Source organism: Telopea speciosissima, chromosome 10 (assembly GCF_018873765.1).
Source record: "Telopea speciosissima isolate NSW1024214 ecotype Mountain lineage chromosome 10, Tspe_v1, whole genome shotgun sequence".
Lineage (NCBI taxonomy): Eukaryota > Viridiplantae > Streptophyta > Magnoliopsida > Proteales > Proteaceae > Telopea > Telopea speciosissima.
This window is the reverse complement of record NC_057925.1, coordinates 552,286-574,209: the sequence shown is the minus strand read 5'-3', so window position 1 is coordinate 574,209 and position 21,924 is coordinate 552,286. Positions and strand designations below refer to the sequence as shown.

The 21,924-nt window shown below is 40.2% G+C and overlaps 1 protein-coding gene across 1 annotated transcript in view; it reads right to left on the bottom strand.

Annotated features, from left to right (window-relative positions):
- Nucleotides 1-837: 837 nt before the first annotated feature.
- LOC122642017 (nuclear pore complex protein NUP214) overlaps nt 838-21,924 on the bottom strand; it is a 100,096-nt gene continuing 79,009 nt past the window's right edge. The window contains exons 9-17 of the mRNA XM_043835396.1: nt 17,913-18,996; nt 16,649-16,801; nt 16,240-16,297; nt 7,711-7,844; nt 7,474-7,598; nt 6,565-6,919; nt 3,438-3,669; nt 1,370-3,361; nt 838-1,230 (exon numbers count right to left, since the gene is read on the bottom strand). Coding sequence (XP_043691331.1) covers nt 1,112-1,230; nt 1,370-3,361; nt 3,438-3,669; nt 6,565-6,919; nt 7,474-7,598; nt 7,711-7,844; nt 16,240-16,297; nt 16,649-16,801; nt 17,913-18,996 — 4,252 coding nt within the window. The 3' untranslated portion in view covers nt 838-1,111. The remainder of the gene's footprint in view (nt 1,231-1,369; nt 3,362-3,437; nt 3,670-6,564; nt 6,920-7,473; nt 7,599-7,710; nt 7,845-16,239; nt 16,298-16,648; nt 16,802-17,912; nt 18,997-21,924) is intronic.

Here is a 21,924-nt window from a genome sequence, read left to right as displayed (position 1 = left end):
GTTAGGGATAAATTAACACATTTTAATCTTAACATGATCATAGTTAAAGTGTATAAATGTCGACTATAATTACACATTATATTCTTAAAGCATTATTTTATTAACTCAGGAGTACCAAGTTGGCTTTGGTCACTTATGCTATGCCACCTTTCTCTATTCCAAGAAGGATAGCATGGAAGATGGACTCCATCCAATGATCCAATATGGGTTCTGGAGTCTGGAGAGGAGATTGCAGTGGCCACTACTGCAGGAAAATGCCCTTAATATCATGGGATAAACGGTTCTTGAATAAATCTGACGAGCTACATACCCTTTAGCAATCTATTCCATGTCATATGACCTAGTACAACTTCAAAGTGCCAGAAATGAATCTTCAGAATTCTACCGATTCTGAGAGTTGCACACTCTCATCAATCCTGATGGGTTCTCCCTACCATATTTATCAGCAGGAACTGAAGAATGGATAGCACAAAATTCTCATGATCATTCTTGTTGCAGTAGTAACCAACTCAAGGACTAGGACGGGGTGGAATGGTACATGCGGTTGTTGTATGGTGTGAGTATCAAGTATTGTCTATTGTTATGGTGTGCAACTTACGAGGGGTTTGCTGATTAACAAACACAAGCTTTTCATTTAACAAAACAAAAAGGGTCCTCGAGGCTTCCTGCACCCTTGGTTGTAATCTCACTCACTGATGCTACTTATCAGTCCTTTGCTCTCAAAGTCCACACGGTAAAACCTAAGGAGTAATACATTTCAGTATCAACCATGGGCTTTCAAATGAAACAAGGTTCCAAAATTTGAAGGATATGGAGTATCTAATTTCAAAGAGTAACTTTAAGGGAAGAAAATAGCATCTATGTTTACATTGTTAACTCCCATTTCCATGAGAAGTTAAATGGAATAGTAAACCCAGCTCGCAGTAGCAGTTGCAGAAGATTTATGGTTTCATCAAACTTCGCCTCAATGCTCTGATCATTTTCATTGGATTGGTGGATCAATACTGACATAAAAATTTGCAGCAAAAGATGTAAGATCTCATGTACTCGTATATACAAAATCATATTCCAAGCGAACAAGCATATGACTTCTTTACTCCAAGGTATTCCACTACTTCCTCATCTGTGTAAATAATTGGGATGGTGGTCCACCAGACCCCCCCATGCTGCCACCCAACGTGGGAAAAGCACCACCTCCCTGTTTGTTGGCAAAAGCCCCAAATCCACCACCTGTTCAAAGCACATGATCAGACTTCAACGAAGCGTAAAAGGACACCTTGTTCACCTTCTAATTGGCCCTGAACTGATCAGGCTCAGGTGATTGGCAAAGCAAAATCGAAGTAGACCATTATATAAAAATAGATAATACCTGCTGCAGCAGCTGCTGCAAACCCACTGCCAGTGGCAGCTCCGGCAAAACCACCACCAGAAGAGGTGGCAGCGGCAGCAAACCCTACACTTGAAGCAGCACCAGGAAACCCGCCAACTGTTGAAGCAACACCAGCAAACCTACCACTAGTTGATGCAACCCCAGCAAATCCACCTGCAGCAGAAGTGCCAGTAAACCCGCTATCAGAACCAAATCCAATTCCAGTTTTTGCAGCAGCTGAGAACCCACCACCACCAAATCCACTTGCAGAGGCAAAAGCATTACCAGGTAAGCTGGAGCCCAATTGTCTTGACTGTCCAAAAGCACCAAGTACAGATCCCAATGCTTGCTGCCCAGGTCCAATCTGTGCTGGCTGGCCAAAACCACTTCCTGTGCTAGGTGAAAGAGCGCTTCCTGTACTGAAGCCACCAGAGAAAGTAGCCACAGAAGTTGGTTGAGATTGTTGAGAACTGAAAGGAGACTGGAAACTGAAAGAAGCAGGTCGGAACAGCTCCCCACTGGGGGCAGTAAGAGTAAATGGAGATGTTGTTGGATTCAATGCCACATTATTGAATGGACCACCAAATGGATTGGGTTTTGGTGCAGCTGAAAGGGGGGTTGACCCAATACCAAACCCATCAAGGCTTCCCAGGCTCAGGTCAGTTGTCATATCCGGAGCTTCTTCCTCCATCTCATCCTCTTGAGTAATTTCCACACTTTCCTTCTTTCCATCGGGTGCACTGTTGGAAGATGAAAGAGATGTTGGGAATGAACCAGTTGCAGCAGATGGTGGTTCAGATTTAGAACCGGAAGCAACACTGGGACCAGCACTAAATACATTGTTGAAACTTGGCTGGCTTCCAAATGCCAATCTTGTTGAAGCCGCACCTGCAGCAGGTTCTGGTGGTACGGATGGCTCTGGCTTCAAAGTAGATTCATCAGTGGCAAGCACAGGCTGTGAAACTGGAGCTTGTAAAATGGCACTCACATCTGATTTTTGATCAAATTCCCTAACTGAAGGCTTAGGCTCTGTAAAAGGTGCCTGCGATGTTGAAATTGGGGAAGCAGATTGAATAGCTGGCAAAGCCTGGGGTTTTGGGGCTTGAAAAGGACCTGAATAAAAAGGGGTCAGACCAGAAGGATCTGAAGATTGCATCGGTAATGGAATCATCTTACCAGCTTCTGTGCTAGGTTTGGAAGTTAATAATCCCCCATATGACATGGCTGATGATGAAGATGGTGGAGACGCTAATGAAAAGGGTGAAGCATTTGGAGGATTTGTTGATAAAGAAATCGTGGGAGATGGGAATGAGACTGAAGGTGATGTTGAGATTGCAGGAGAAACTGCTGAAGCTGATGCTGTAATACCAGGCAGGATCTTGGTTGTTACTGCATCAAACTGGGAAACTTTTCCATGCAGAGAAGCAGCTGGTTCATTAGTAGACACAGCAGGGAATGATGAGCTGTGACTTTTTTCAGGCACTGCAGAATACTTTTCTGGAGTAACAGCTTCATGTTTCACACTTCCCGTTGGTTTTGTCTGAGCAGTTCCTTCAGTAGTCAAATGTGGGAGATCGGCTCTTTGGGTCTCTACATCTGGTGCTTTCTTTGGTGGTACTGGAGTTTGCTGAGGCAAATTCAAGCGTGTTGATGGTATTTGGTTCCTGGGAGCTTCAATCTGTGTATTAGCTTTGGTCCAAGAGAATGGATAGGATTGAACTGTTGATGAATCAGACTTCCCAACATGACTCACACCAGTGTTTGATCTGTCAGCAGCCAAATCCCCAGTCTCCCTCATGTTATTCTGAACAGAGCTGGGTGATGATTCGGATGCTGATGACAATGAAAAAGATTGAAGATTGCTTCTCTGTGTTACTTGTATCACAGGAGATTTCAACCCTGTAGTGTGCAATAGCTGTGAACGGTCACCAGCCCATTTGAACAAAGTTGACTCACATTCAAAATTCTGCTTTAATGGTTTATCCTGTACATCTGCAGTAACACAAGAATATGGAAAGTGAATCAGCGACTATTTGCTGGCATACTGAAAACAAACATGGCAAATTACCTTTTTTTTCTTGAAATTTGAGCGACTCAGCTTTGTTCATGGATATGTACATGGAAGGAGGAGATGAGGTCTGGCCCTTCCAGCTGGCATCAGAATATCGCTCATGCTGTTGATAACTACGGCGTTCCTTAGTCATCAGCAAGGATGATTTATCTGCAGTAACCCTTGCTTGTTCTTCTCGCAACAAAATTCTTTTGACAGTTGTCTTTGGAGGCTCAAAGCTAGCCCAACTCTGCATCGAAAGTAACTGAGAGCGGTTAAAATGGTAAAAACTATTAGTGTCTACAGTAATTGTTAGGAGATTACAGTAGATATTGAAGGACCACAGCACAAAATTCTACCCACGGCTTGCAAAACTAAAAACAACACATTTCAGAAGCACCGTAATAAGATTTATTAGAATGGAAAGATGAATAGAACCTCTTCTTTGATTCTGATTTAGAAGGATACCATACACAATAATTAGGACCAAACACTCTCCCCCCTCCCATCCATACAGTGGCCAGGACCAACCACTCTCTAAATGTTGAAAAATCAACCATTCAATGAATGAACATAGAAGGCGAGAACTAAAAAATACTCACCCATAATTGAACGAAATATGATGATCCGAGTCACTTTATATACATCAATCTCCAGGATATGAGCAGAAGTACTAAATTCCAGAAGGGAGAAGGAGGAAAGGAGAACAAGGGACAGAGAACCAAACCAAGCTAGAAGGTTATGCAAGTAAAACCTTCCATGGGGCAGAACCCAACAGACACGAGTCTTAATTCCATACAAACTCGCTATTTAAAACAGAGAAAGGTAGAACAGTGTATTCCCTTGAAAAATTTTCTTTATTAGGCAAATACAGCTGAGGCAAAAAAAATTTCTTTATTAGGAAAGGACTCTTATGGGACTTTCATGCATTGAGAATTACATGTTAACTCAGTCAAAGATTCAACACATTAACTGTTCTCTTTTCTTCTATTTTTAATACCGCAGTAGAAGTGTAGAACTATGTCAACCATGCCTACTGTGATGCAGATTTATCACCAAATAGGGCTTGTTTGCTTAGGAATAAGTCTAGGATTGGGTTATATACATGTTGGCCTTTGAACCCATGGGTTTTCTATGTAATAGGCCACTTTTATGGGCCTAAAATATGGGTAATTAGGTTGCATACGGGATTTCTTACTTATTTTATTTTTATGTAATTAGTGGTCATGTGATGATCACTTATGTGATCATGTGACTTGGTTAAGTGGTCATGTGACAACTTAAGTTGGCTGGATTAGGACTCTATAAGTCCAGGAATGTTTTGAGTCTATTTCCTTTGTTATTTCACTTTCCGAGTCAGTTTAGGTTACCTAATAGCTTAAGGATTGGGTTATGCCTTTCTTTTTTAGTGTAGGAGTCTATTTTTGGGTCTTTTATATAAGGTTGTAAGGGGGGGGGGGGAGGGGCAAGTATTGAACACGAATTTTGATATTAATGAAAAACTTTTTGCTGCTCTTCTTCTCCATTGAAGATTTTTGTGTTTTGTTTGATCAAAGCTGGTGGGATTGGTGTTTGATCCAATCAACACCTTACATTGTGAAGCCCGGATGGTTCGTTCAAGCTCTCTTTGTTATTTGAAGCTCTACTTTCAAGTTCTGTTTTTATTCAAGTTTTCACCATCAAACAAGCTGCTGCCATGGAATTTCTACAACAACAGTGAGTTTGAATCATCCCCATCCCCAACAATTCTTCTTCTAATCCTCTCACAGCCCAAACCCTCCCCCTTTTCAATTTTCCCAATACCTAAATTCTGCCTAGACCAAACCAGCCAGCCAAATCACACCAAACTTGATCGAATTTTCCTCACATACTAGGGAAAACTCGATCCAAGTTGCTCCCTCATCTGACCATCATAAACCCTAAAAATCCATCTTTTCCTCTTTTCAAAAACCCGAAACCCTAACCCTAACCTTGCTGCCAATTTTAATTAAAAGGCCTAGACTTATTAAAACTTAACAAGACCTTCACTGGAAGACTCCCCTACATCAACTTAGCATAACCCTACCTTCAAACCCTAGGTCCCATTAAACCCTAACCTTAATTTGACCAAAATCACCTATTTTGACCTAACCAAACTACATGTTCAATTCAGATCCTGGATATTGGCTTCTAGTTGGTCTCCTACCCATCTAGAACTACATTACACTGCAAGCCTAATTATTGTCATAAATCTAGTATTACACATCATCAAATACAATAATCCAGCTTTTGAAATAATGGGATATGGAAAAAATCCATTACTTTATTCAACATCAAGGAGATGAGGTGGTCACCACCGACTCACCAGGAATCTCTTCTGCCCGAGTGAAAGTTTGTATTGAATCTGCTAAGTACTCTTATTGGCATGGGGAATTTTCCTAGAAATATCAAGATATACTGAATGTGTGCATAATCATGTCAGAATAAAAATTATAAGAATATATCAAATACAATACAGCAGTTTTGCAAATACTGGGATAACACAAATGGTCATTCCTTTATCCAGCATGATGAAGATTGATGATCACAAGAATTTGGAGGCTTCGAGGAGCAGACAATCAAAGTTTAAAATGCGAACTAAGAAAATGAATAATAGGGTATAGATGGTACAGATAATCCACAGAATGATTATTTATGCACATGTTAAAATGCCACCGAATGATTATCTATGCACTTGTTAAAATGATAAGCCAAGTGCTCGAGACTTGTCTGAGACTCTAATTCATCCCCCAGCCTCGCAGCTAAGAAAAATGCTAGCCAACCAAGTTATTTAGCAGATTCAAAGAAAATTAAATATCCTATCTCAATTTGAAAAGCAGATAGGTCAGCCAGCACAGAGCTAATTCATTTTAGTATTCGAAAGAGTAGTCTGAGTTACATACTTCAGTTAAGCTTCCAATTCCGAACAAGGATAAATCATCATGCATGACATGCGTACATCCAACAGACAGAGCAGAAGAAAGGAAACAGAGACTCAGCCTAGCTACTAAACTGACTCAGCTGACACTGCTTCAGTGTTGACTGAACTACATACCCAAACAGATTCCCCAATCCTACGAAAGTAAAAACCATCACATGTTAAGAAAGGAAACTAAGGAAATATTACTCGATCCAGTGAGTCTCTTCTCCGCCTTGCAGTCTCTGGTTCATAACTTTTTATAGCATTTGATGGGATTCTCCTAGACTTCTGTTTGACAGCAGTACTGCCCAAAGAATATGGAAGTTTCTTTACTGGATCTGGTGGATCGACAGCTCTTTTTAAGTCTGGAGAGTTGAAAGAGTCACCATCATAAGCAAGTCCGATCGATTCAAACAACTCTTTTGCCACACTTTGTCGTTTGGCAGATGGTGATTCAATATTCAACACAGCCATCTGTTTCGTGAGACATTCAGATAGTTGCTGTGCAGCTGATAATTGTGAATTCATTGTGTTATACAAAGTATGCAAGGATGGAATTTGTCTGCAGAGAAGAATTTACCAATAATTATACAAAGTATGCAAGGATGAAATTTGTCAGCAGCGAAGAATTTACCAATAATTAATAAAGTCAAAACAATTTGAGTAGAATAAGTAATGCGAGTCAGTAGCAATGTTTGGGATTTTGAGCGAAATTGGTTGAAATTAATGTAATATTTCTCTTTCTCAGGGGGTCAAAATCTAACAGATTGGCAAAATTGCCATAGTTTTGAGCAAACAGTTGAAACCAGCGAAATATTTTTGTTTCCACACAAAATCACCCCAGCAGTCAAAATTTCAAGCATTGGTCAGTAGTGTACTACTGCATCAACCAAATCAAATTACAATAAATAGCCAACTACTTCAGTGGAGATGGGGAGTGTTTGAAACTAGTATAGTGCCAAGATATGGGAATGAATTGGAATGTATCCCAATTGATCCAAATCTAGGGCATGCTTCACTTGAAGCTATACCAAGCTTGATGGACTGATTATATCTCATAAGAGAAAACACGACAGAAGATTTTGAGTTCATAAAATTCAAGGAGGTATTTCATACCCTGAAACCTCAAAACAGCCATGTACTGCTCTACGGCCCATGGGGACTCCAATATTCTCACCAAATTTATTGAGCTCAAGAGTATTGAAGTGTCTTTCCAATTCAACCATCTGATTCGTCAAATCCTGTAAGAGAAACAAAAAAAAAAAAGAAGAGAATATAACCACATACTATTGTATTTGGAGTGATTCCAAATTTTTTAATAATTCCCTGTTTGATGAGTAATAGGTGTTTGACCTGATTTATTTTTAAAATTTGTCGTCGCTTTAAATCCAGTTCAGGACTCAATTTCTGGCGATCCCAAAGGTCCCAATACTGGCTATCAGAAGCTTGCTTGACAATGCCTTCCATATGTATTTTCCTTGCTAAGACTGAAAATCATAAGAGAAGAAAACCCAGAATTATACATACAGATTTACCTTTATCTCAAAATAATATTAATAATGATAATAATAAGGCTAAAATGTAGCAGTACATATATAAAAATAGCTAGATAGTCCGTTCTTTAATTCATAATCATTGATTTAAGTCCATCCAATCTCAGCCATTGAACTACTTACCTAAGACCGGTTGGGACCATAGTTAGTAAGTTCAAGAACGGCAATAATACGGGAACAGATACGTACGGTAGTCAAATGGACTATACGGCAATAATACTTTTCAAAAAATCTGGCGCAATAATATGGTACGGTAATAATACGGTATGTATTTAATACGTGTATAATACGGTTGCTATGTAAAATTCCGGGAACAAAAATACGGGCATATATTCACTATGAAATAGACATGTACACCTAATAAACACAATAATAGCATTTACTGATGTGTATAAATATATAGTTTGATTGGTTAACAAGCCGAGATTCATTACATTCTTTATTGTAGGGATTAGAATGGCCAATCAAAAGGGATGATTGAAATGAAATAGTTTGTGAAATCAGAATTGGCTGTTGCAGGAGTTATTTATTATTCTCATTTCTATCCATCATAGTATTATTTTTTGTTTATATCTTGGTGTATGCTAGGTGTTTACAGGTTACAGATTAAGGCATCTCTCAATTAAGGTATTACAGAATACAGCTCTAGGCAGCATCATAACCACTACCAAATTTAATTGCACAAAATCATGACTCCAAAAAGCCATCCAAACAATCTGTGGCTGAAAACTTGGTTATATTTACACTTTTTTATCTCCAAATACTAAAAATGGGGTATCAATAACTAATCTCTTAGATCAACCATATTATTGTTGAATCGATTAAATTCTGCCTGAACCCTAGAAATGGAGGATGAGTCAAGTGTTCCAAAATGAAAGAAATCGGGATTAACTGTAACCAATTTTGCCGATCCGATTCCATTTTCTGAATCGTGGGTAAGGATTGAGGAGGTAGGTAAGCCATGTCACAGACAAACGCATGGGTTTTCAATCAATCCTATGTACGAAATATCAGTAGAGAAACCATGGAAAGTGTTCACAAAGAAAGATTTGAGAACACACAGAGATGGAGAAGAATGGAGGGGAAAAGGTTTTAGGAAAATACCTTAAGAAATTGTCGCTTCAAGTGCACCGCTGCAATCGCCGGCAAAACGCAAGAAGAGGACGAAGAGATAGAGAGGAATGGAGAAGGGGAACCAGCCGCTGGAGAAGAGATGAGGGTTTGGTAGATTTTAGCTTTTTTTTTTTATCTAACGGTTAGTATTAGAATGGGTTTAACGGTAAGATAGATTTTACTTTTTTTTTAAATATATATATATATATATATATATATATGTAAACGTATTATACGTGTTTCATTCGAGTATCATACGGCAACTCTTAAAATGCGTGTATTTATCCGACTCTGAAGTATTGTACGCAATACGGCGCTTTTTTCATCCAAACATTCGGATACGCATATAATACGTGTATTTACTAACTATGGTTGGGACCGTAATCTCTCTGCCCCGCCCTGCCCTCTTCCCTCTGCGGCTCTGCTAGTGCTAATCTCATCCCCTTTCCTCACCCTATCCCATTCTCCACAGTCCCCTTCCCCGCCATCTCTCTCCCCCTTCCCGCCTCTCCATATCCCCCTTCCTCCCCCCCCCACTCTTCTTCAGCATCCTGACTGGGTATTATGGCCCCCCACGGTTCTGCGGCGGCAACTCCATCCGGCAGAGGCTTGGCAATGGTGGAGAAGGCGGCTCCGATGGGTTCGGCGTAGGCAGAAGTAGAAGCAACATGTTGAGGTTTTACACGGACGACGCCCCGAGCTTGAAGATCATTCCCACCGTCGTCCTCGTCATAAGCCTCTATTTCATCGGCTTCGCCACTGCTATCCACGTCGTTGGCAAGCTCTATCGTTACAGATATGGTCTGGAGCTTGATTTCTGATTTCAACTCCCCGCCTCTTCTAACACTCTCCATCTTCTTCAACTTTAGGCAGCCTGGATTGTACTGGATCCCCGTTTGCTCATCCAATCTAAGGATTCTCACGATGTTTCTATCTTCTTTGTTTAGTTTGGCTTCTTTATTTTCTAAAATATTGTCATCCACTGCGTAATTTGGTATTGAATTGAGGTTTTGTTTTTGTTCTTTCTGGATGCCACCCGAAGGCTGGTTTGCATCGTTCATTCCTTCAGTTCTTTCTTGTTGTCGGCTCGTCGCTGCCGCCTTCTTCTTCTCAGGTAACCCACACTCTGTTTCTGCAGTGAGAGCCCTTTAAAACGTTTTACTGCAACAGCCGAGAACCGATGTCTATGAAAATTCAATCAACGGTACAGATTAACCTTTTACAAAATCTACGGCTATAATCAAAGATAGTGAGAAAAGGTTGGCAGTTCGTACATTCTGCCCCCCACCCTAATAATAATGATAAATGAAAATTTCCATTTAATAGTACAACATTCCTCAGAACATTACAATCATGAAAAGTTATGTTAGAGTTTGTTCTGCAAGTGCAACAACAACAACTCAGCCTTATTTCAACTACATGGGGTCGGCTACATGGGGTCGGCTACATGGATCTTTTTACTCCAATCAACTCTATCAGAGCCACACTTGTTATTAGTCCTAAGCTATGCATGTCTTTCCTCAACACTTCTCCTAGAGTCATTTTAGGCCTACCCCAGGCTCTTTTAGCTCCTTCGATCTGAATCAAATCACCCCTGTACTGGCGCATTCAAAGGCCTCTGCTGCACATGTTCAAGCCACCTCAAACGACTTTTTTGCAATTTATCATGTATCGGGGCTACTCTTAGATTATCTCTACAATGGCAATACAGTCAAATAAAAATACATACAAAAAGGGTGTATCCAGTGCACAAGGCTCCCGCCACTTTGGGGTCTGGGGAGGGTCATAATGTACGCAGCCTTACCCCCGCTTCGCGGAGAGGCTGTTTCCAGAGACTCAAACCCATGACCACTTGATCAAAATGGAGCAACCTTACCATTGCACCAAGGTCCACCTTCAGTAGAATAAAAGTACATACATGCCACCTAAATAAAAACTACTTTTCTGAGTGATTGCAGTATATAACATCAGGTTATGTTCGCACTCCATCATGGAATAGCCTATAAGATGGAAGCTAACACATTTTCATGAATTTTGAAAAATATTTTTTCCAGGTTGTTAAATTTGGCTAGCACTGGTCACTTTTTGGTTGCATGAGCAAGTGCTTCAAAGAATTTGAAGGAATTAGCACCAGGAGTTTTCACAGAATTTGTGGAATTTGGTTTTTCTGAATACAGCATAGCAGATATGTTCTCCATTCCCTGTATTTTTGTGTTCTTATTGTCGAGCATTGTATAGCTGTTTAGTTTTTGCTGCTTTTTGATATATGAATAATGTTTTTTTTTGTCGCTGATCAAAAATTCCTTTTGGGGTGGTGTATGGTGTTTGCTCCTGCAGTTACATTTATTACTACTAGAGCCTCTTGTGAAGTTCTCCACGAGAATAAAGAACTGGACCTGTGCTCGATGTGACTTAGCAGGCTCACTAAGGAAGAAACAGTAAGGTACTCTGATCTGAACACCAGTCCCAAACCTCTGATTATGGGTCGCTATGGGCACCCACGTATAAAGAGTTCAAATAATAGGGTTGATGGCAATTCTATAATTATCTTGAAATTCAGAATCAATCAAGTGAAGAGATGTAGAGCTAAGGACGTCACTGGAAGCAACTACATGAAGGAAGGTATTTTGGGAACTAATAAAGGGATGGGGAAGGAATGGGAAAAAGTAGGGACTGGAGGGGTATTTATGCAAATTATAACCCGATGGCTTTAGATAATATATGGGAGAGGTGGTCTTCAACCTCTCGACCGAGAACAGGGGTGGTAAGCCAGCACGGACTTTTAAGTGATCAAACTCTATCATGCTGCAATGATTTGGTCTGAAATTTTAGGTACTGTATCGCAACATCAAGGCCTCCTGAATCCAACAATGATGATCCTAGAGATCAACTAGGGAGTTGAAGGATGATTCTGAAATCAGACTTGGCAGTACAAGTAAAATGAGCTGAGATTTGGTTAGACATAGAGGGACCCCTTGTCCTTGGCATAGAGTTGTTTGGTTTCGTGGTCACATACCTCGCCATAGCCTCACCGCCTGGTGCGCCCTTACTAGCTGCCTTCCTACCCAAGCCTTCCTTATTTATCGGCATATTCAGGTCCATCCCAACTGCTGTCTCTGTTGGAATGGGAGTGAAGATGTCGATCACCTATTTTTCACTTGCCCCTTTGCCTCCATCTGGTCCCGTGTTCTTCGCCATTGTTGGCCTGGTCGGCGCACTCCTCTTCCCCTCAGCCGGGAATGGATTTGGATTGACATGACTTTCGGAGGGAAATCGATTTGCGACTCGGTTGGCAAGATTGCCTTTTGTGCCACCATCTCCCACATTTGGATGGAATGCAACCTTAGAAGATGGACATCCAACTCCCGCTCCTTCGACACGATTTGGAAGGCCATCTTTTTTTATGTTTCATCTAAAGTTAGCTCCCTCCCCCTTTGTGATGTGAAGGATTCCCCAAGGAACAGGCTCATTGTTGTCTCCTGGGGCCTCCCTACATCTATTTTGCTCCCTAACTAGTCCCTAGTTAGGCTTTGTTGCCCTTGGGCTTGTATATTCCCTCTTTTTTCTTCGTAATTAAATTTTTATTCATCCAAAAAAAAAAAAAAAAAAAGAGCTGAGATTCCAGATTTGGCTCTCCAGCAGAAAGGGTTTTAGAGGGTGAGGCTCTGGGGTAGGCAAGTTGACACCCGAAAGATGAGGAAGAACAGAGGTCGAATGGGGAGATTGAACCTAGTTTGGGAAAATCGTTGGTACAGCCAGAACAGGATACCATGGGTAGTCTAGCAAATAAAAAGGGAAAAGAAAATAGAACTGAGAAGAAGATGAGAAAGAGAAGCCAAAAAACGATAAGAACCAAGGAGAAAAGAAGAGAAAGAGGAAAGGAAAAGTGCACCTGAAATGGGGAAAAAGAATGAAGGGCGAAGGAAGGAGAAGCCAGCAACCAACAATCGCACCACATTATGGTAACAACCAGTAACTCTAAACTCTCAATTAAATATTCATCTCTGTCCAATAGGTAGGATTGCATGCATATAAATAAGAAAATGAAACTCCCTGTAAAATAGAAACTACACTCAAATTAGGAGACCAACTCAAAGAAGGAAACTGGAAACTTTTTATGATGTAGCTATCAAATGCAATAAATAAAAGAGGGGGGGGGGGGGGGATGCTGCCCACAGATTTTTGGCTATTGTTCAATTGAATGTTTCTCTTCGGTGGTGATGCTGAAAGAGAGTGAGTAGCTCTTGTGGTGAAGCAAGTGCAACCCAAGGTGGGGAATTCTTGGATTGGGAGGGTGGTGAAGCGCCACGGTAGGCCATAGGTGGTGAAGATTTGGTAATATCCCCTTCTTCTCTTCTTCTACTTCATCTTCTTTCTTTCTTTTTCTTCATTATTCTGCAGAAATACCGACAAGCATATACATCTAACTGTGGTATACCTTGGGAGACTTACTGATCTATAATTTGTGTTTTCCTTATAACTAACATTGAAGGTCGTGCTTGGCACGTTGGTCAAGTGCTCACTTGCTGAACGCTTGGTCATGGGTTCAAGTCCTGGAAACAGCCTCTCTGGAAACAGGGGTAAGGCTGCGTACATTTGACTCTCCCCAGACCCTGCTACACACGGGAACCTTGTGCACTGGGTACAGCCTTTTTTTTATATAACTAACATTTCTATTGTTCCTTACAACTGTCTTATGTTTTCCTGTTGAAACTATTCTGAGTCTTAGAACTTCAGTCCTATGTTTCATCCAATTCAGCCATCAGATGGACTTCAATTCTTGACATGTTAATCCCCTTCTTCTTCCCTACCTTCGACCAAGGTTCGAAAACTCGGGTCTCGGAGCCATCTCGGCCCAGCCCAAAACCGAGTCGAGTCGAGATCTCGGCAAGTTTTTGTAATTTTTTTTTTCTGACTCGGAAGCCCATCTCGGTGGGTTTTAGACCTCTTTTGGGTCTAAAAGTTGGTATTCAGCCTATTTTAGGCCATTTAAACACAATGGCACTATCAGATTTTGCAAAAACAAATTCCAAATAGGAGTTTCAGTTAGTGGGAAAGCAGGACAGACACTTACTTATGCTAGAAACCAGGACAGACACAGGACAAACAGACTTATTTATGCCTAATATCATTTAAGTAAATGAAATAGCATTTCAGTTACTTAAGATATTATTCATAAATAAGCAAATACCCCCCTATTTGAATCAATAAAAATAGTTAAAAAATCAAATTCCAAAAGGAAAAAAAGTCAACCCCATAGTTCAAGAACAAAAACTGGATTTTCGGCGGTAGGTGCAATTTTCAACCTTCTAATGCTGGGGTTTTTCTTAAATCAAAAAATTCCATAAATCTTAATATGGTAAAACATTGCTAAAAATCAAAAGTGTGGTAAAATATTCATTTGTTTTGATGTCCAAAAATATATTTTCATTCAGAGTGATTTTGACAGCATTCGCGCACATCGAATTAAGTTTGACCGGTACATAACTCCTTCAATATAAATCAGATTTAAGCAATCTTGGACTTGTTGGAATTTAAGTAAATGAAATACAAAATACAAAAGCATTTACTTAAGTGATATTAGGCATAAATAAGGGTCTGTCTTGGCTCCTGGCATAGATAGGTGTCTGTATACCAAGAATTTCCAGCAACATCTCGAGATTTGGCACTCATATAAAGGACCTAGATGGGCATTTTCCTATGTCAAACCGAGATCTCGGCGAGATATTGTACTTTTGTGACTCGACCCCCATCTCGTCTCGGATTTTCGAAATACCGAGAAACTCGGAGAGGTCTCGCGAGTTCTCGAACTATGCCTTCGACTAGAATTTGGTGGGTTTCCAGTCAACCGATTGTGAGTTATAGCACTTCTCTTCGAGTTACTAATTCTGATTTTTTCTTACTTTCTATTTTCTGTCCATGTCCGTATCTCCTTATCTAACCATCATCATGCTTTGATATTTTAACCACATACCCTATTAGGACCTCTAACTTATGTTAGTTTCAGCACCATCTCAGATTTTTTGTTTACAGTTCCAATCACGTTTGGTTTCTGCCATATTCATAGTTTTCTGGTTCACTGCGATTCTGGTTTCTAGTAGGTTTGCAAGTGTTGTTTTTTTTTTCAACCTAGGTTACCTCATTACTACTATTTGCCATCTATCTGTATTTCCTTTTGGCTTCAATCTTCCATCAATGTTAGATGAGTCTTATACAGATTTTCCTATATTGATTCAACCCATATATCTCCATGATTTTGCTGGTTTTTTTCCTACACCACATAGTTGTCAAGGCAACGCCTAGGAGTCCAGGCGCCTTGTGTCTGGACCCCCTCCAACATTTTGGGTCACCGAGATGCCATGACAACTATGCTACACCGGCTTTCCATCAAATTCTCTACCATTGCTTGAAAATACTGAAACAATATCGGTCCTTTGATACAATTTGGTTTACATCAATTTCCCATAATTTCAAGGCAGAATCGAAATAATTTCCCTAATGTGTTTCCCAGATTTGAGGGTTTTTCCTAGTAACCATGCATTTCATAAATTTTCTCACATTAACATGGTCATCTCCCCCCCCCCCCCCACAAAACACAAAATGGGTACACGAATGTGTTAAACATGAACATTCAAAAACAGAAGCTGTCAGATTTGGCAAACATCAAAATAACAGAATTTAGTTCACAACCATGAACTGGTGCAACAGTTAAGTTGTGCAATTGAAACCATCAGGTTGCGTGTTTGAAACATGGAAACAGCCTCTCCATGAAGCGGGGGTTAAGGCTGCCTACATATGCCCCTCCCAGACTCTGCAGTAACGGGAACCTCGTGCACTGGGACACTTTTTATTCAGTTCCACCGGTAGCTCCTGCATGTGCTGGCATTCAAATTGTACAATTTCTACAAAATATTTCATTTTCCTTCAGGTCTGAATAAAGACCCAAAATTGACATTTCAAAATTAAAACACCAATGTATATGCATGAAGAAAAGCCATCTAGAAATAAATACTTTTAATAAAGCTAGGCAGAGCAACTCCCTAAATTTAAAGTTTTTTGTAAACAATGACACCAAATCTCAATTGTTTTACAAACCAAGAATAGATAATTGAGAGCATTGACATTCAATTAAGTTTAAATAGAAATACATGATATCAAGGACAAAAAATAAATAAATAAAATATGCAATTTAGGCAGCATTAAGAGTATAGCATACCCTGCACAGTCTTATTTAGAAGATTTTGTACTTCCTCGAGGCATACTTCTATTGTATTCTGCAACATAATGAGGAGAATGAACATAAAAGTAACTATGACTGGGAAAAATAAACCAAGAGAAGGCAGTTGACAATAAGAGGCCACCAAATAAGATTTCATTAAACAAAATATAGGTAAACCAAATCAATAAGCATCTAATTATTTCAAAATACAATAATGTAGACATAATCAATCAACCTCTTACTGTGCAGTGATGTTTAATATTAAAATTACGTGCAATAGGCAGAAGAATCCACATTTAGCTAACTTAAATGTTACAATCCCTTGGCACAAAATGTCCAAAACAAAAGCTACATTTATAACTGCGCATGATCTATTACAAATTTGGGAGAAAATATGAACTATTACCCTCCATGCTCTGCATCTGTCTGAAAGATTGTCCAAATCCTGTTCTAATGCTAAAACTGAACTTTTCTGGAAGACAGTACAGGCATCCCTGAAACCACCTTCCTTCTCTATGTATGATAGAAGGGAATCCAGTTCTTTTGCCATCTCCTTCACCTGAAAGAGAAAGTAGATCCTTATAAGCACAGAGAAGGCAGTAGGGATCCCTCCCACCCCCAAAAAAAAAGTTTTGAAACAAATATTGTATTCCTACTGGAAAGAATCTTCCAGATTAGATTCAAACTTCAAATGTCATTAATACTGACACTGTCAGGCAAGAACATAGATGACCTACACGAATCATTCTCAACTAATGCTTTATAAGGGGTAAGATAGACATGAGGAGGCCAGGGCATCATTCACTAGTCTCCCTCTTCACTATAGATAAATGGTAGTATGTGTTAATTAGAGAATAAAAAGGGGAAGACCTTATATAATAACCCCTGCACAGTATTAACCAAATAATAGCAGGGAAGAAGACACACTCAAAGGCATTCAAGTAATTGTCAATTAGAGAAGAAGATTTTGATTCATTGAACAATGTTTTTATGAAAAGGGAGCAGGTTCTATGGACAGCACACCCATACAGGATCTATGGACGGTCATCTAGGGTTACAAAGAGGGTGTATGGACAGGTATATCTCAAGCCCCCCTGGCCATATGTCAAGTTTCAACAGAGTTGATCATTTGGCAAAACAAAGCACTGAAAAATCTAGGGCTACAAAGGTGTATGGACTACCAAGACAGTGCACAGGAGGGTATGCCAACACGCGGAGGAGTTAATGATCAAATTAGAGTCTGAAATTTGACATGTGGCCAATCCAAATCGTTTCATGGATATCTAACAGTCAGACTTCCATATCAGAAAGTAGATGTGCCCATCCAAATTTCTTTATGTGGCCAATCCAAATCATTCCATGGATATCTAACAGGCAGAATTCCACATCAGCCTTCCACATGGCAAAAGCAGGTGTGCCCATCCATATTTCTTTATGAGTAAGCATGTCCATAAACCTTTTCCCTCATGAAAATTACCAATTCATAGAAGGAAACAGACATTAAAAAAGTGCCAAAAATTGGTTAAAAAGCATTAGATGGTAAACCACTAAACAAGGGAGGCTCACCACTTATAGAAGGAACAATAAGCCATTTGGATAGAGGGTGGGGGGGGGGGGGGTTACAAGGCAACATTTGGTTACTTAAGGTAAAAAAGCAAGACGAACTTTACATTTCCAAAATGTTTCGAAAACTCCGGATCCGAATCCAGCACCAATGAAGATGGGGCAGTTCTGTTATTTTCCTTTGTATGATGTAACTTACTGCTCAAAGACCTTCCTACCACAGAACTTTCCTGCAATGAGATTTGAGAGCTGTGTATAGCAGGCACTAATTCAGTATTTCCTGCACCAGTAGTAGTTCTTTGTCCTCCAGTTTCAGTGGCTCTACCAGAAAAATGGGTATTTGAGAAGGGATTAGCACTATAGTCCTTCTTTGAACTGAGGATCTTACCACCAGACACAAGATCAGATGAATTTTGACATCCAGGAAGAGGTGTAGCATTTACTGTGCTAAGACCAGAACTTTCATGCACTTTTACTGGAATAGAACTGGAAGCAGCAGAAGAATATCTTGCATTCAGATCATCTGAAAATAAGAATTTCCCACTGGACCCTGAACCAGATGCAGCGCTCTGAAAGCTAGTTGATCCAACCTTTTCAAGGGATAATTTACCCACCTCAACACAATTAAGTGAATTTTTATTGGAAAGATTGGTGGTAGATGTGTCACTTGTGATCTTCCCATCCGAGGATAAACCAACTTTTTGAGTTTCTGTCCCGCTGAAGGCTGAACTAAATCCCTGTGAAGAAGGTGGATTCAGAAATGATTGCCCTGAACTTGAGCTTTTCTGTCCAGAAATCTGTGACTGTTCCGCTTCTTGACTATGCTTTGCAGGATCTGTATGTTTATTATAAATTTCAGATGTCATAGAATTTGCAAAATTTTCAACTACATGATTTTGTGTACTTGTATCCTTACGGGAGATTTGTTCAGTAACAAATGAGGGTTTCAATGTCACATTCAGCACAGGGGGTTTCAAATCAATTTCCTTCAGAATGTACCCCCCTTCTTTTGTATTAAGTTCTATACTAGTCTTTTCTCCCGTAACATCCGAAACTACTTCTTCCAGCTTGTTTTCCTCTACCCTTGATGTCTTGGACGTATCACTTTCCAAATGTATGAATGCTGAAGAATCCTCTTCCTCGTCAGAAAGAGAAAAGACAGGTCGAGGCGGGACTGAAGGTTCAGCAACACTACAGAAGAAACCATTTTCATCAAAAAGATGGAAAATGCATTTTTTTTTTTAATAAATATAATTGGATGCCACCAAAACCAAATCTACTTAGACAAAAACAGATAATCAATATTAAACAATGCTTTAATACAAGAGCATTAGCAACAATAAGAAAGTATCTGTTGGATTGTATGGGCCAGAATACCGTGGGGGTATTCTGGACTTTTTCCCTGTTATTATGTCTTTTCTCTTTTAATATGTCTCTTTTGTATGTAGTTTAGTCCCACATTGCTCATGTAATTCTGCTCTCTGTTTTTCATGATTATAAATAGATGTGCTTGGGATGATAATTAATCATCCAAGCCTTATGTTCTAATTCTGATCCTCTTTACATGGTATCAGAGTAGGTTATGAATTAGGACTCCACCTCTCCCATTCTTGATCCCCCCTTTTCTAATTCTCGATCTCATCTTTCTCTTCTCTTCTCTTCTTCCCTTTCTCGATCTTCCTCCCCTTTGTTTTGTTCTTCTTTTTTCCATAGGGCAGCACTGATGAGGTGATCTATTGATCCAGTTGTTGCCCTCTTTTTCTTACCTCATTCCATGATATCAAGATCTGATCGATAGGGTGCTTGGTCTCTTTGCTGCGAAAATTGAAGGCTTCAGCCTTCTTTGGACAGATTCAATCTATACTACAAGGGATTTTTTCAACATATTGGAGCTCAAGATCTGCAGCAGATTGGTATACAAGCATCCACAGCAAGTTGAAGACCCCTCAAGATCGATATTTCTTCACAATTTCAAGGTTTTACAAAACCCTGACAATAATCGATCTTAAGGTTCCACTTGTCAGTTGGTTCTGATTTTTTGACGAGTGATTCTCCCCTACTCAAGGCACACTCGACTGCAATTTCAGCCTCATCCACTCACTTTTTGGGCTACTTCTCCCCTTATCGATTTCAGCACTTTCAGGGTTTTTTTCAAAACCCTGAAAAAACCGATCTCAAGGTTTTCTCTGTCAATTGTTGCTGATATTTGGAGACATTTATTCTATCATTCCTGGAGTGCTCTCATCCCATTTTCAGCCCTTAACTTGAAGGATTTCTTGGGTTTCTCTTCACAATAGCCCCATTCTGCGATTTGGATTCTCTACTGTCTTCATGGGTGACTCAGTGGATTCGACTGCTACTTCTGTTGGTGATGGACAAAGCAAATCAGATTATCATACCTTTCCTCCTAATCCAATCAAGTTGGATAGCACTAATTACTTGCTTTGGTCTAGGTCTGCTTCCTTTACCGTTGCTAGCCGTGGCCTTACTGGTCATATTAATGGAACCAGTGTTATGCCAACTGAGATTGGAGCTGCTCAAGAAAAGTGGCTTGCCAACAATGGAGTTCTTATGTCCTACTTGATTGGTTCTATGACTACAGATCTGCAGCATAATTTTCTTCTCCTTAACACAGCCTCGGAAATTTGGGCTGCTTGCAAGGAAACCTACAGACAGCTTGGCAAATATGCCCAGGTATATGAAATCAGGAAGAAGGTCCTTCACACTACTCAGGGAGAATTGACAGTCTCCAAACATTATGCTACTTTGCGCAGCCTTTGGTAGCAACTGGACCACTTTTCTGACTTTCACCCAAGTACAGATGCTGATATTACTTCATATAAGAAACATATGGACAAGATCAGAGTTTATGATTTTTTGGCTGGGTTAAATGTGGAGTATGATCAGATTCGGATTCAAGTGTTAGGTCACAAACCTTTTCCCACACTTGAACAGTCCTATGCACTAGTCTCCTCTGAAGAAAACCGTAGGGCTGCCATGTTGCACCCTCCTATTACTGATAGGTCAGCCCTTCAGACTGTTGCCCCGGCTGCTCTTGCACCTACAGGCACTACTTCTAATGATTCTACTACTGGTACTATTATTTGTGAGCACTGTCACAAGCCGTACCACACCAAAGACAAGTGTTGGAAACTTCATGGGAAGCCGGTTGACTTTGAAGCTAAGGGGGCTGCCAAGAAAAAGCCAAAGAACAAAGCCAACCATACTGAGTCTATTACCACTACCCCTGCTACTGACACTGGTCTATCCCAGGACGATTTATAGGCATTCCTCCGTGTGCTAAGGACTTCCGCTGCTGCTGCCTCTACTACATCCGCTGCTACTGCCAACTCTTCTGCTCCTTCAGGTTCACACTTTGCCCGGTCAGGTATTCCATTTGGTGGTCATTGTACTTCTGTAGCTTCCCATCCTTGGATCATAGATTTTGGAGCTACAGACCACATGATCGGTTCCTCTAGCCTGTTTCATTGTTATTATCCCACTTCTGGGAAAGATAAGGTCAAAGTAGTTGATGGTTCCCTTTCCTCTCTATCTCGAAAAGGAATCATCAACTGCACTTCCTCTTCCGTTGTCCTCTGTGCTACATATTCCTAATTTTGCTACTAACCTTCTTCCTATTAGTAGTATTACTCGTGATCTTAATTGCAAAGTAATATTTTTTCCTTCTCATTGTGTCTTTCAGGATCTGGGCTCTGGGAAAACGATTGGATTGGGTAAAGTACATGGTGGATTGTACCTGCGTGATGATGGTCGCTTCACTCCACCACCATTACCTTCTCTGCTACACCAGAACTCTTTGGCATCTTCTAAACTTTACCAATGGCACTCTAGGCTAGGTCACCCCCCCCTTAGGAATTTTAGCACATTTGTTTCCTAGTTTGGTCACCCAACATACTAAGGATGACTTTTTTTGTGAGGCTTGTGCACTGTCCAAACTGATACGTTCAAATTATCCAATTTCAAATAAAAGGAGTTCTTCTTGTTTTCAATTGGTGCATTCTGATGTTTGGGGCCCTAGTCATAAAACATCTATTTCTGTTCATTGTTGGTTTGTCTCTTTTATTGATTGTCATTCTAGGAGCACATGGGTCTATCTTT